This window comes from Phyllopteryx taeniolatus, chromosome 17 (genome assembly GCF_024500385.1).
Source record: "Phyllopteryx taeniolatus isolate TA_2022b chromosome 17, UOR_Ptae_1.2, whole genome shotgun sequence".
Lineage (NCBI taxonomy): Eukaryota > Metazoa > Chordata > Actinopteri > Syngnathiformes > Syngnathidae > Phyllopteryx > Phyllopteryx taeniolatus.
Window position 1 is genome coordinate 11,451,117 of NC_084518.1, and position 16,361 is coordinate 11,467,477.

The following is a 16,361-nucleotide window of genomic DNA, read 5'->3' on the forward strand; positions in this document are numbered from 1 at the left end:
CACGGGGAGAACATGCAAACTCCACACAGGCGGGGCCGGGGATTGAACCCGGGTCCTCAGAACTGTGAGGCTGACCCCGGTCCTCAGAACTGTGAGGCCCAATATGAACCAATAACTTAAGTATTTGTGTAGTTGAAACCACATTAAATCAGCAACTTAGTGCAGACTTGACATGATAACAGTACAGTAAGTACCTCAACGTGAACAACCCATTCTTAGTAAACTTCTCTAATCTTAACTGGTAAATGGACGCCAATTGTGGTCCATGAAGGCAACTGTGTGTGCGTGCGTTTGTCCGTGCATGTACGGTTTGATATTGGGGGCATACAAACACACACACAAACACACACACCATTGCTCCCACCATCGTAATTTTGATGCAAAGAGCGAGAAAAGGTGACAAGATTACGCAACTGTTTAACTAGCAAAGGTGTGGGTTATTGAGGGGGGAGAAGCACTTACTTGCGTGACGTCAGCCGTGCAGCGCGTTAAACCAGCTCACAGTCCGGACTGCAATAAAGTTGAAAGTTCTCACTTTTCATTGTAAATATTATTTCAGATAAATATTGCAAGTCCTTCCATGAGTCAGTCCGTACTGTATGACGATTTATGACCGCACATTTCGGTATGAATAATTAACCCACAATGCATTGCACACTTAACACGACAGTAAAACTGTATTTTTAATGTGTAAATAAAAAAAGTAACAACAATCAAATACACTTTTTACAAAGGAAAATAACAAAAATCGAGTGGCAATAATGAAATCCTGCATTTATTTGCATTTTTATAATACTGCACCGTCGCTGTGCAATGTAGAATCAACAATCACCTCCCAATAGCTTTCTTCCGCTTATTGACAAATTAGCAGTGTGCGTGAATGGTTAAAAGCAATTGACTGGCCGGACTGCGATTTTTTGAGTCACCAGCAGCCACAAACCAGTACTTAGAAAGAGACATTTTTGGTTTGAAAAAGTAACTGTAGTCTGATTACTCTCCCAGGGAAAGTAACGTGTTTACTCGTTACTCAAAATGGCAGAATTCTGGAGTCACGCGTTACTTTGTAATGCCTTACCGGCATCACTGATCGACAGTTATAAGCATTTTTTTGGCAGGGTGTCAATTACATGCCAGTTCCAGTGCTTTTGGTTGCAGTACCAAGCTTTGCCACCCATTAAAAGAGGCAGCACTTTGCCCTGCTCGCTTAATAATTCATGCTCCTTTTCCACACTGTCTCCGGTAGGCTAATGATCATGTAATTAAAATTGCTGGCTCCAGAGGAGCATGTCAGTAATGTGCAAGTAAAAGACAGAATCTTGGAACACGTTGATGCATTTAAAGCCCCCTTGTCGACACTGTTGCTGTTTTCGAGCCAAATTAAAAGCAGCGTTATGAAAAAACATCACGAGACGTGTGACATGGCTTAATGAAACCACTTTGAACTTTATACAATATTCTAAGTAGTTCTATTATTCTAGACAAGTTTTCACTCTCTAATCAGCACCCTATCAAAGCAGAGGCCTGTTGCCATGCGGCTGCTTGTCCTGTTGTCTGCCTCGCTGTCCCCCATATTTCCACTCAGTGTGTTTCCATGTTGCTTCCTCATGGCCTGGATTCCCTTGACTCAGCTGTGCGAGTATTGTCTCCCACAGGAAAAACTCCAGACTCCAGATCAGCAGAGCGAAACTGGAGGATTCTGGAAAATATACTTGTGTGGTGGAGAACCTGCTGGGAAAGGACAACTCCACTGGCACTATAAACGTCCAAAGCAGTGAGTACCGAGTGAAAGCACTGGCATTGTTCTTCATTACTTATGACTGTTCTCCGGCCAACTAAAGATCCAAAGTGGGCATCCCAAACAGGCATGCAAAAGTGATAAAATCCATAAAGAACAACTGTCCACCTTGTCTTTGGGGGTTTGCAGTGTTTTTAATATGGTTTCTACTATTCAGCAATGTGCATCTGGCAGTGTGACATGAGAACATAATGCAGAACAGAATAAAAAACACAGCACACCTGAGAGCTGTAAAAAGTTTCACTTTTTGATAGAGGAAAATACAGTACAGTACATGCTAGTGTTGTGTTTTGGAAAGTGCTGTCGCTGGTGAAAGATGTTTGATAACAGCTGCTTCCATTTGGTGGGGTGGTGAAATAATGTTGGTTCTGAGCACTGCTACAAGTGTGTTTGGGTAGTATACTTGCTGCATGGTTGCAGACAGTATTCCTCCCCCCCCCCCCCCACACACAAAAATAAAGAGCGGATACAAGTCATGTGCTTTTGCTTCTATCCAAGCAAGGATGTATCGTTATCTGGTGTCTGAGTGGCAAAAATCCACAGCTTGTCTAGAGCGCAGACTGAAGCTAGAAATTATAAAGATAGCATGCAAATATTCTAAATGTACTTTATACATATTTAAAATCAGCATGGAAATTTAATTGGTACCTTTTGTGAGACAATAACCTTCACGTTCTTCTGTTTAATAACATTTACATACAATAATTTGGCTTTAGTGGTACAACAATTAATTGACAACTAATCGATTATGAAATCAAGCGACTATTTTGATAATCAATTAATCGTTTAGGGACCTTGCTTAATTTAAAATTACAGCCTCACAACAGTAAAAATCTTCAGATTACTGTAGCCCTCCACGAAAGCATACTGATTATCTCCGGTTTTACTTTGGAAAACAATGATCAATATTTTTTCTTATTTATGTTACGAACCAAATCATAATGAATTTATGTTTTTGCATTTTCTTCACTGTCAATTTGAAATAATGTCCTGTTTTTTTTGTGTTTTTTTTTTTAAAGGGATAGGAAATAGAACTTTTTTTATCCAATTCATCGAAAAGAATAATGGATTATTGAAATTTTCGTTAGTAGCAGTCCCAATTGGCTTTTTATCTTGCCAAGCTAAAAAATATTTTCCGTTGATTTTCCTTAAAGTATATATATCCATGAATCCGTATGTTTCAGTATTATTATTAGTATGTTAATAGGGTTATATGATTAAATATTTAATAAACTGGTTCAGGTTAGATGATCAAACAAACCTAAGAAAACAGGTGAATTTAATCCATGTACTTTTTGCTTCCTCAATAACAGACACAAACACTAGCACAATCACATTAAGCTTCATACTGTTGATAAGGTCTTATACGTCCAAAGACTAGTACTAGTAAAATTATACAAAATGACCATTCTAAATCTTCATCTAAATGCAGAAAAGAAATTGCTCCTCTAAGATGAGTATCTGTATACCACAGTAGTATAGTGGTTAGCAAGTCTGCCTCACAGTTAGGAGGTTCATGGTTCGAATCTTGGCTCAGGCCCTCCTGTGTGGTGTTTGTCAGTTCTCCCTGTGTTTGAATTAGGTTTTCTTTGGGTACGCCAGTCTATTCTCACATTCCAAAAACATGCATATTAGGTTCATTGAAGACTAAATTGTCTAAAATGTCCATTAGTGTGAACGTGAGAGTGCATAGTTATAATAGGATGTACCCCAACTCTTGCCCAAAGTCAACTGGCATAGGCTGTAGCTCACCCCTGACCCTAATGAGGATAAGTATTTTAGAAAATGGTTGGATGAATGGATGGATGACTATCTAAATTCCAATGTTTTCACCTAAAATTATTACTATATTGTTGTAAAATATGCATTCCTATTTTTTCCAGATTATTTTTTTTTTTTGTCATTTCATTTTTGCGGGACTTTATAGTCTGGCTTTAATAGTCCTTCATCCATGGACAAAATACAAAAAAGGATATATACTTAAAATATATACTTAAAATAATAAGAATAATAAATACCAGTGTTGGTGTGCCTTTGGCCTGTGCTTGATGTCTTAGAAGGAATGTACAGTATGTTCCTGCTGGTATTCACCTGACTGTAAAAACGTCTCAGGACGATGATGCTGTGCAGAAAAGAGGCCGTGACGTTAAACAGCGTACAGATTGTGTTTTGCTTATTTTATTTTTTCAATTGAGCATGCATGGTGACATAGCCGTGCTACTGCTGGCGAAACATTTGGATCTTTTTGTACATTTCTTTGAGGCGGGGTAATGAGCGAGCCGCTCTTTCCACGCCACGGCAAAGATATCGTCACTCTCATTGCTGACCTTGGCAAGGGGCTCATTTCTGTAGACATCCCACTCCTACTTGAGAGGCCAACTGTGGCTGCCGAGGAGTGAAAAAAGAGGTGCATTGAATCCAGCCGTCACTCAGTGCCCTTGTACGCTCGTTGAGGCACAACACTCACTCAGCCTTCTCGCTTTACATCCGTCACGACGAACTGTTATTGTTTACAGTCAGGCAGCGCCACTGGAGTAGCAGATCTTTGCAAATAATGAAAGGAACCCTTGTACTAGGAAAACCAACATGCTGGTCCAATTGCCAGCATACAGATAGGAAGGCAACCACATCCAGTTGAGATTCCCATCCAGATTATGCACCTTGTGCTGACACGGAAACGTTACATAGCCTTTTTTTAGGCATTATTCAATGAGGCTAGCTCCCATGCTTGGTGCAAACCGTCACATTTAATTGTAGCCTAATCATTTAAGATAAGTGGAATGCTGCAATACATCCTGCAGAGGTCAGGGGAATCCCTTGTGGCAGCACCTGTTTCCTTAAATGTTTTTGGAAAGCTTAGCAACATGTGACAGTGAAACCCTATATAATGATCTGTGAATATTGTATTACAAAGCAAGCAGGCTGGAACACACTGTATAGTTACAATGTATCAGACGGGACGTGAGCGTGAACTCCTTTGAAGGTAAAGCGTGACTCACTAACATCTACTGTAAAATTTTGAGATATGATAACAATCCATTTCTCTTATACAGTACTGTACTGTACAATCTACCGAGTCAGGTAACATTTAACTTACTTAACATTTATATAAGTATAAAAAGAAGTTAACCACCATTTTGGGTCAATACCACTTTAAAGTGCCTTTGGTGTCCTCTTCAGAATCGAAAATGTAGTAGAATAATGGAACTGAGGTCTTATAAATGGCCAAATATTTACACACATAACAGTATGTCTCTTAAAATGTGTTTCCTCCATTTTATACCATTTTTTTCCCTTGGATGTACATGATTTCGGCATGCCCCACACACTGCACTGCTAACAACAATGTGTAATATAAAGTAGTTGAATGACACTAAATATATTTTTTGGTAAAAAAAATCATTTTGTTCACGTATAGTCTAAGTTTCACAATCATATTTATTGGACATCTTGCATGTGTCTCTGAAATTGCTCTCCGCCCTGTCATTTAGAGAAAGGTGGTTGCAGAGTAAATAAGTACACTTATGTTTCGTAATTTTCATCATATTATGTGTGTAGTTGTCGAGCTTAACATGTCCACTCTGTCATAGTAAAATATCAACTGATATAAAAAACTTTCAGAAATTCAAAATATATTTGCTAAATGGTACACAGTCGGCTTGATAAGTGAATCATTGTAAAAATGTGAAAATTGTAGCTCCACTATGTGTTCATTAAAAAATACAAAACCTGTCAGCAAGCTCACATATCTTGTTGTTTGCATGTACATTCTCTGCTTACGAGTTAATTTATTTTAAAAAAGTGTGTGAGCTTGACCAATATGCATTTCTAACAGCATAACATCTACTTAATACAAAGAATATGAAGTCTCAAAGGCACCTTCTGTTGATATTGACTCTTTTCTTGTTATTGCTGACTAAACATATTATACTGAGCAGCCAGGATAGTCGTGTGTACCTCTTTCCTACATCATAATAAATTCCATTTCCAATTCTATGATCTTCAGCACACTTCTCCTCCTTCTGTGATGGCACCCGGACCGGGGTTCAAATCCCAGCCCCAAATGTGTGGAGTATGCATGTTCTCCCCGTGCCTGGGTGGGTTTTCTCTGGGTACTCCGGTTTCCTCCCACATCCCAAAAACATGCGTGGTAGGTTGATCGAAGACTCCAAATTGCCCATAGGTGTGAATGTGAGTGTGAATGGTTGTTTGTTTCTCTGTGCCCTGCGATTGGCTGGCGACCGGTTCAGGGTGTACCCTGCCTCCCGCCCGAAGATAGCTGGGATAGCCTCCATTAGCCCGCAACCCTAGTGAGGATAAGCAGTAAAGAAAATGGATAGATGGAGGGATGGATGTTCCATTTTATCTGTCGTTGTCATTGCAATAAATTATACCATTTTGTCAGGGAGGAACCATTTCCAATTTCGTTCTTGAGCAGAAATATTTTTGGAAACATCGCCCTAACAGAGCCACGTACAAGTGTACTTTATCTAACCGTAAATATAAGCGGCTTCTTGCACACTTTTAGGTGTGCAAAGGTGTAGATGTAACACGATATTGAAAGAGCGGACTGTCTTGTCAGCATTTCATTAAATCGCTCTTGGTTTTTAAACAATGGCATGACTGTATGGCCCATTTTTTGCAGTGACCCCAGGGTGTCTGCCTGTCTCTGTGTGTGCGTGTTTGTTTGCAGGTCCCATTGTGTTACACCGGCACGTCTTGTTCCGTCATGCTTCAGGGAAGAAGGCAAGATGGGACGAATCAGGGGTGGTATGTCCATAGGTGGGGGGGGGAGGTATTCAACGAAACCATATCCTCCAATAAACAACACTCTGTCATTATCAAAATCACTGCTAAAAGTATGAAATCTACAAGTTATTATTTCTAGCAACTGCTGAATCTAAAACCATCTACGTGTGCAATTTTTCTTGTGTTTGCAATGGAGACGAGTCATTTTAGATGCACTTCTCTTCCTAAGGTTGCAAGCGACATGCTGTTAAAGAGCTGCAGTGGCCCGCTGCAGTATGTTGCAGCATGTCGCTGCAGTATGATCAGTTTAAGTGAACAAGAGGGGAGGGGTGCATGGGATGGACAGAAACACGCACAGAGAGAGAGAGAGAGAGAGAGAGAGAGAGAGAGAGAGAGAGATTGAAGAGAGTGTGGAAGACAAGGGAGAGACGGTGCGGTCAATATAAGGGAAAGCATGACAGAAAGCAGACTGAGACATTATATACAATAGACAGGGGGAAGCGGATATACAGTATATAGAGGAAAGACACAGAGCGAGAAGGAGCAAGACAAGAGCTTGATGTTCTGGAGGGGAGAGTTTTATACTCTTTTAGGAAGCAGTTTAGCCCAAAACTGAGTCTGATGTTTTTAAAAGAGGACCTATTGTCGTTGTTTTTTAAAATCTGCCGTGGCAATTTTCAGCGCATTACAACAGAGGCCCCTTCATGCCCATCTTGTTCTACCTGATTTATGAGTGACCACCAAACTATTACTGTATTGTTATTATCAATTCAATATAAATGTACTTACCAAGATAATCTTCCACAATCTAATCAGATACAGTACAAGAGCTGTAGCCACAATTCTGCCTGCACAAAAATGCATCGTTGTAGCCCAGGGGTGAACTGAAGGGCATCAGCATCTGTTTTTAAGACAAACAGATGGGCGAGTTTATTCTTATTCTTATTATTATTATATCTTAATAATAAAATAATCCATTTGAATTCATCATTGTATTATTTATAATTAATTTAATTATCCATCCATCCATCCATTTTCTGTGCCGCTTTATCCTCACAAGGGTCGTGGGCGTGCTGGAGCCTATCACAGCTATCTACGGGCAAGAGGCGGGGTACACCCTGAACTGGTCGCCAGCCAATTGCAGTAATTGAATTATGATCACCCAATTATTTAATGAAATAAATACATTACATGTATGTACCTTGAGATACAAGTTCAATGGGTTGCATGACCATGCTTTTAACACAAATCATCTCTCCCAATTGAAATGAATGGAAACTGGCCATTAATCCGTTCCAGCCTCCAAACCACCCACTCCCAAAACATTTTGGAATGTGTTTTCAATAAGGAATGTAGGACTCTGTAATATTGTTCATTATAAAAACATGTAGTGATATCATAATTCGATGGAATGTAAAGAATTAAACATTTTGTGGATAGTGATGTAATCATTGCATTTGTGCAGCTCCTATTGGTATGGGCGCCTTGGCCACCTGGAGGCAGTATAATACATAAAGGAATATGCAGTACATGGGGAAGGATATCACGACTCCTCAGTAAGCTGCAGTAATATGAGTTTTTTTTTGGGGTAGAGGATAAAGAATATATGCCTGTGAGTATTGTTACAGTTTATTGTCTGTCTCCGTGTGTTGCTCCATAGTTTGTGTTCAAATATCCTTTGGTTGGAGAGCTGTGATATCTCGACTGCTAGTGCGATTCATTAGCCGGTGTATGGCGTTTTCCAAGGTTTGTTAGCATTAAGCTAAGCAGACTTTGCTAAGGCAAAGCTACAGTATGTCCATCCATCCATCCATTTTCTGAGCCGCTTCTCCTCACTAGGGTCGCGGGCGTGCTGGAGCCTATCCTAGCACCCTGAACTGGTTGCCAGCCAATCGCAGGGCACATAGGAACAAACAACCATTCGCACTCACAGTCATGCCTACGGGAAATTTAGAGTCTCCAATTCATGCATGTTTTTGGGATGTGGGAGGAAACCGGAGTTCCCGGAGAAAACCCACGCAGGCACGGGGAGAACATGCAAACTCCACACAGGCGGGGCCGGGGATTGAACCCGGGTCCTCAGAACTGTGAGGCTGACGCTCTAACCAGTCGTCCACCGTGCCGCCGCTACAGTATGTGGTTGTTTTAAATACTTTATGTGTAATTATCTTCCTTTTATGTATAGTTTGAAAGTAAACTTCAACTAGGTGTGATGTTAAACAGCTTGAAGCCTCTTCTTTTGAAGAGTTGTTCACTATCTGCCGAACTGCTGCTTATTGTAAAGTGAATTGAGTTGAGTTCACTGTCAACATACAGTATCTCAAACTATTTGAAAATAGACTAAATGACGGCTCATTAGTCGGTTCACTCGTACATCAACTACATTCCTTTTTCAATGTAATTTTGTGTCCATCAATACTGAGCATTCATGCATTTATAATGGCGTGTTTTGTTTGTATCGAACACTATTGGAATTAGATTGTGCAGGTGTACCTATTTTTCTGGTCTGTGGTTACCAATGATCACAGATTAAATAACAAAATGAACTCAAATGGCAGCACTCAACGTGATGTAGCACGTCTGCAGTTTCCTGCCATCTGTTCTGTGCTGAGGGCCGACCTGAGCCACCCATCAATCAGCTCCACCACATGGTGATTTAAGGACAGCGCATAACACGCTGAAACTAGGGGTTCCCTTCGTTTGAAAATAATAATCCAAAATGTGATTTTAAAGCCATAAAGCACAATAGCTGTGAGTTTTAATATAGGTCGTTTAAATTGATACGCATAGCACCACTTTGTCAAGGAGCGCCAGACTCATCTGACACTTTGCCCAGAGGCGTTGTTTAATAGGAATTACCTGAATGTTCCCCGGATACCAATTTTACCTCCACATATCAAGGAAGATGGGAAAGATCACTGCTGTATGCCATAAAAACTAGCAAGATATATTAACCCCTATTAATAATGCAGATAACATTTGGTTATTACTCCAGCTCTGCCAACACCTATTTATAATTTCACAGCGAGGGAAAAGAAACCTACTACGCCAGTTCCCTCGGGTGAGGAAAAGCTAACCAGCGTGTTCGTGTGGGAAGAACCGGAACCTTAAATGAGCCCCTTTATGCATTATCAAGCATTCAGTGCATGGTGGTGCCATGCCAGCCATGCAGTTTGCCCTATAACACTAACAGATTGCACCTGTGTCGGGATTTTACGCATGACGCTTTGTAAGAGCGGGTGGAGGAGGAAGACCCACTGTTAACTGTATGATGTGTCATTATTCAACACACAGTTGAGGTTCTGCTTCAACACATTTCATTACTATTCCTTCCCACTGCTTGTATTTTAACTGAAACATTGGGGAGTCTCTCCGGACTCTTCCTGTTCTATCGTTTACATTTTGCTGTTGCTGACCTGAATGCAGTGTGTGTTTGTGTATGAGTGTTTGGGAGTATCTCCCAGGGGCATAGTGCGGGTTGCCAGAGCCTGGAATAAGGCAAATATAAATGCCCCATCCGCCACAATCCTTTGGACCAATACCAAGTCTACCTATATATCTTAAAATACTAAACAAAAATGCAACATACAAGGATGGCTGATAGGAGGATAGCTTTACATTTCTGGTGATAAAGCTGTCCAATAACAGTCACTTGTGGAGTGTTTTTGTCTTTTTCTTGCTTCTGGGGGGGGGGGGAACAGTAATGTGACATACATGGTAGTCATTGGGCATTGACAACGTTCTTCATTATTAATGCACATGACAGTAGCTAACTATCATAATGATGTAAAATATTCATTTGTAATTTCCACATACAGCAGAAATTAAGCAGAGACTGTATATACTAGGCAAATCATAAACCAGTAGTCCCATGCCCTTCGGGAATTTATTTTATTTTTTTAAAAGTTAATTCAATTAAATTTTTTTTACAAATCAGTTGATTGAAGACTCGAAATTGCCCTTAGGTGGGAATGTGGGGCAGCCGTGGCCCAATGGTTAAGATCATCGCCTGCTACCGTGGGGGACCTAGGTTCAAAACCCCGACTGGACCATCCGCCAACATCCCCCGGACTCACGGCTGTGGTGTCCTTGAGCAAGATACTGATACACCGAAATGCTCCCTGGGCGCTTCAGCTGCCCCCTGCTCCAGTGTGTTCCACTAACGTGTATGTGTTCACTGTGATGGGTTAAATGCAGAGAACAAATTTCGTGTGCATGCATGTTCATGACAATAAAAGATGATTCTTCTTCTTCTTCTAGAATGGTTGTTTGTTTATATGTGCCCTGCGATTGGCTGGCGATCAGTTCAGGGTGTACCCCGCCACTCGCCCGAAGATAGCTAGGATAGACGAGTGAGGATAAAGTGGTACCGAAAATTGATGGATATATATATACATATATTAACTCGTCACAATTACTCTCATTAAATATATTTCCAAAGGTGCTATTGACATGAAAATTTCACCAGATGTTGGGAACAACCTAAGTAATCCATACATAACAAAAGTACAACAAATAAGCTCAAAAATTGAGTAATAATGTGAAATGACACAGGGAAAAAGTATTGAACACGCCAACTGGTATTTATTTCATACTTTGTACAAAAGCCTTTGACAGCTTCAATATGCCTCCTGTATGGAGAACATAGTCGCATGCATTGCTCTGGTGTGATTTTGACCCATTCCTCCTCACAAGCAGTCTTCAAAGCTTGAGGGTCCCGTGGGCTTCTTTTATGGACCTTGAGTTTCAGTTCTTTCCATAGATTTTCGATTGGATTCAAGTCAGGTGATTGGCTGGGCAATTCTATAAGCTTTATTTTTGTTCTTTGAAACCAATTGATAGTTTCCTTGGCAGTATGTTTTGGATTATTATCCTGCTGAAATGTCCAACCTTGTTTCATTTTCAACATCCTCATAGATGGCAGCTGATTTTTGTCAAGAATGTCTCAGTACATTTGCCAATTCATCCTTCCTTCAATAATGTGAAGTTTACCAGTACCATTTGCTGAAAAGCAGACCCACACCATCATGTTCCCACCTCCGAACTTCACTGTTGCTATGGTGTTTTTAGGGTGATGTGCAGTGCCATTTCTCCTCCAAATGTGGTGTGCTTTATGGTATCCATCCATCCATCCATTTTCTGAGCCACTTCTCCTCACAAGGGTCGCGGGCATGCTGGAGCATATCGCAGCTATCATCGGGCAGATGGCGGGGTACACCCTGAACTGGTTGCCAGCCAATCGCAGGGCACATACAAACAAACAACCACTCGCACTCACATTCACACCTACGGGCAATTTAGAGTTGTCAATTAACCTACCATGCATTATTTTTGGGATGTGGGAGGAAACCGGAGTGCCCGGAGAAAACCCACACAGGCACGGGAAGAACATGCAAACTCCACACAGGCGGGGCCGGGGATTGAACCCAGGTCCTCAGAACTGTGAGGCCGACACTCTAACCAGTGCCGCTTATGGTATCCAAACAGATAAATTTTACTCTCATCCGACCAGACTATATTATCCTAGTATTTAACTGGCTTCTCCAAATGTTTTTCAGAAAACTTTAAACAAGCTTTGACATGCTTTTTTTTTCAGCAAGGGGGTCTTGTGTGGTGAACATGCATAGAGGCCATGGCGGCGGAGTGCATTACTCACCGTTTTCCTTGTGACACTACCTGCTATTTTCAGGTCTTTTTGAAGCTCTCCTCAGGTGGTCCTTGGCTCTTAGACAACTATTCTGATTATTCTTTGCACTCCTCTGTCAGAAATCTTGCGAGGAGCACCTGACCAAATTTATGGTGGTATGATTGGCTTTCCACTTACGTATTATGGGCCCAACCATGCTCACTGGAATGTTCAGAAGCTTAAATATGCGCCTGTAACCAATGCCATCGTTTTGCAACAATTAGATTGCAATCAGAATCAGAATCATCTTTATTTGCCAAGTATGTCCAAAACACACAAGGAATTTGTCTCCGGTAGTTGGAGCCGCTCTAGTACAACAGACAGTCAATTTACAGAACACTTTGGAGACATAAAGACATTGACAAAAAACAACAACAAACAAACAATTGTGCAAAAAGATGCAGAGTCCTCTAGCACTTAGAGCAGTTCGAATGGCTAATATCGCAATAGTCCGGTGCAATGACCATTGTGCAAAGGGCACTGAGAGTTCAAGGAGTGTATGCGGTTTAAAGTGACGAGTAGTGCGATAATCTGGGACAATGGTTGTGCAAATGTTACAGATACTCCTCAATCAGTGTGCAAATGGAGCAGATGCTACTCTGGCATGAGTGGCCACTATATGCAAATAGTGCAGCACGGCGAGACAACTACAGTGAGTGCACGAGTAATACATAATACATAATTGGCCCCACAGAAATGTGACAACGAACTCAAGTCAAAAAAAATTGCCAGCTTGTTGTAATGGAATTGTAAGTTAGCTGTTTAAGAAGTTGATTGCAAGAGGGAAGAAGCTGTTGGAATGTCTACTAGTTCTAGTTTGCAATGATCGGTAGCGCCTACCTGAGGGAAGGAGCTGGAAGAGCCGGTGACCGGGGTGGGGAGGGTCCGAGAGGATTTTGCACGCCCTTGTCTTAGTTCTGGCAGCGTGCAAGTCCTCAAGGGTGGGTAGGGGGGGTACCGACAATCCTTTCAGCAGTTTTGATTGTCCGTTGCAGTCGGAGTTTGTCCTTTTTTGTAGCAGCACCAAACCAGACTGTGATGGAAGAGCACAGGACTGATTCGATGACCGCTGTGTAGAACTGTCTCAGCAGCTCCGGTGGCAGGCCGTGCTTTCTCAGAAGCCGCAGGAAGTACATCCTCTGCTGGGCCTTTTTGAGGACGGAGTTGATGTTGGTCGCCCACTTCAGGTCCTGGGAGATTGTAATTCCCAGGAACTTGAAGGTCTCGATGGTTGATGGTCTTGAGACAGCTCTCTGCTCTTACCCATCATGAGATGTGTCTTGACTCACACCTCGGCAATGAGACCTTTTTGTAGGCCATCAATTAGGACTGAACCAGCTGATATTCATTTGCACTGACAAGGGGCAGGATTGTTGTTTGATTATTGATAGATTTTATGTGTTGTCTTGGCTTTCCATGCCTTTTTAACCTCCCTTCATACCTTTTCCCTGTGTCATTTCACATTTTTACACACAACTTAATTTATGATCTTATTTGTTCTACTTTCTTTGTATGTATGGATTACTTGGGTTGTTCCCAACATATGGTGAAATTTTCAGGTCAATAGCACCTTTGGAAATATATTTAGTGAGAAAAGTAGTGACGTGTTAAATACTTATTTCAGCCGCTGTTTATCAGGGTTGGCACTGGGTCATGAAAAAAATCTCCTAGCTACTCCACTTATCCACTTAACCACTTAACCACAGCATTACGTGTGTTTATGTGGCTAAACAAATTGTTACAACAAATATTACAGGACTTGATGTTGAAAACGCTCAGTGGGCTGGATTAAAGAATGGAGCAACCCGTGTGTGGCCCCACAGCCATACTTTACCCATCCCTTTTACACACAATCGGTGTGCATATACCTGTATATGCCAGATAAAGTAAATGTTGCAAAGCATCATGGAGGATTGGCAGTGCAGCTACTGTAAATTAAGAATGCTTGTTGGTGGTTGTGTGAAGATTTTTTCATGGGTTTTTGTGTGTTACGGTAGCCATGAGTGTGATGAGGGTGGGATGGAGTGACACACTCGTCTGTGTTATTGTCAAGGATGGTGTTAATTTTGACTTTAAATTGATGAATTGGCTATTAATCCTGCTACGATCCCTTTAATACCTTTTCTCATCATGACGCCACTGAAAGTGTTGTCCCTCCTGTAACATCCCTATCTTGCCCCTCCACCCTTCGCCACCCATGCTCTCCATGCTACCACACCGGTGTTTCCCGGGGGTCTAGATATGATAAGTTCTTTTCCCCACAGCTTGCCCGACCTCCTAAGTAGGACCAGCGGCCATTTTTTGTCCATGTGGTCTGACCTCTCGCATGTAATCAGTCTGGCACGGTGAGACCGGGTGGCCCGCTGCAAAACAGTGTAGTATATCATTCACTGTTTTTTAGAACAAAGGACCGACCGCGGTCAGATTCACGGGGCTCCACGTGGCTTCAGATTAAGGCCTCCCATTATCCTACAGGCTGCCATGTTGTGATAAGTGCTTGTGAGGCGGCCAAGTGTCCACGGGCTGTAGGTCACATCCTTGGGGTGTGCTGTGCGCCGCTCCGCCGAGAGAGTGTGTGAGCGTCCAGGAATGTGTTGATGGAAATCACAGCTGAACATATGATTGCTCCAACCTTAGCAGTCATGCTGGGGCCCACCAGCAACAATTTCACGGATGCATGCACGTACGCAGGCCCACACACACACACACACACACACGCACGCGCACGCACGCACACACAGACACATACACACACACATACTTTCACATGTTTTCACTCGTGATTGTGAGACCAACTACTGTGACCCCAATGCTGATATACAACCCCAATTCCAATGAAGTTGGGATGTTGTGTTGAACATAAATAATGCAAACTCCAAAAAGGCGGGGCCGGGGATTGAATCCCGGTCCTCAGAACTGTGAGGCGGACGCTCACCGTTCCTCCACATTTCAAATTGTTTTTGGAAATTGTGGACATCGTGTCCTCCGGGCCAAAGAGGAAAAGAACCATCCGGACTGTTATGGACACAAAGTTCAAAAGCCAGCATCTGTGATGGTATGGGACCGTGTTAGTGCCAATGGCATGGGTAACTTACAAATCTGTGACGGCACCATTAATGCTGAAAGGTACATACAGGTTTTGGAGAAACATAGGCTGCCATCCAAGCAACGTCTTTTTCATGGACGCCCTTGCTTATTTCAGCAAGAGAATGCCAAACCACATTCTGCATGTGTTACAACAGCATGGCTTCGTAGTAAAAGAGTGCAGGTACTAGACTGGCCTGCCTGCAGTCCAGACCTGTCTCCCATTGAAAATGTGTGGCATATTATGAAGCGTAAAATAAGACAATGGAGACCCGAGACTGTTGAACAGCTGAAGCTGTACATCAAGCAAGAATGGGAAAGAATTCCACCTACAAAGCTTCAACAATTAGTGTCCTCAGTTCCCAAACGTTTATTGAATGTTGTTAAAAGGAAAGTTGGTGTAACACAGTGGTAAACATGACCCTGTCCCAGCTTTTTTGGAATGTGTTGCAGCCATAAAATTCTAGGTTAATGATTATTTGCTAGAAACAATAAAGTTTATCAGTTTGAACATTAAATATCTTGTCTTTGTAGTGTATTCAATTAAATATAGGTCGAACATGATTTGCAAATCATTGTATTCTGTTTTTATTTATGTTTAACACAACATCCCAACTTCATTGGAATTGGGGTTGTGCCAGTGGTCATCATTGCTTCCGTTCTGTATTTGGTCCAACTAGAAAGAAAGCACAAACATGATGACAGTACATGGTAAACGTCTCATCAATCGCATCTTTTTCATCTCAAAGTACTGTATAACGTAATAGGCTATCAAGCTGCCTATACACTCAGTTGGTTGAACTGAGTGACAGTGAACTAGCGGGACTGTGTGGAGTTTGCATGTTCTTCCTGTGATTGGTTTTCTCCGGGTATTCCATCTTTCTCTCACATTCCAAAGCCATGCATGCTCGGCTGACTTAAAACGCTAATTCTAGAGTGGGCAACATATGGCATGGGGCACATGGCCAACCAAGCATTTACATTGTCAAGGGTTCTGTAATATTTGTTGCAATTTCATTTTTATTGATTAGTTTTTCCCCCAAAATC

General features: G+C 41.8%; 1 protein-coding gene across 4 annotated transcripts in view; it reads left to right on the forward strand.

Annotated features, from left to right (window-relative positions):
• nrg2a (neuregulin 2a) overlaps window positions 1–16,361 on the forward strand; it is a 135,897-nt gene that overhangs the window by 66,986 nt on the left and 52,550 nt on the right. For all 4 annotated transcript variants that reach the window (XM_061750850.1, XM_061750849.1, XM_061750851.1 and 1 more), the window contains exon 3: window positions 1,653–1,771. In XM_061750850.1, the coding sequence (XP_061606834.1) occupies window positions 1,653–1,771 (119 nt within the window). The remainder of the gene's footprint in view (window positions 1–1,652; window positions 1,772–16,361) is intronic.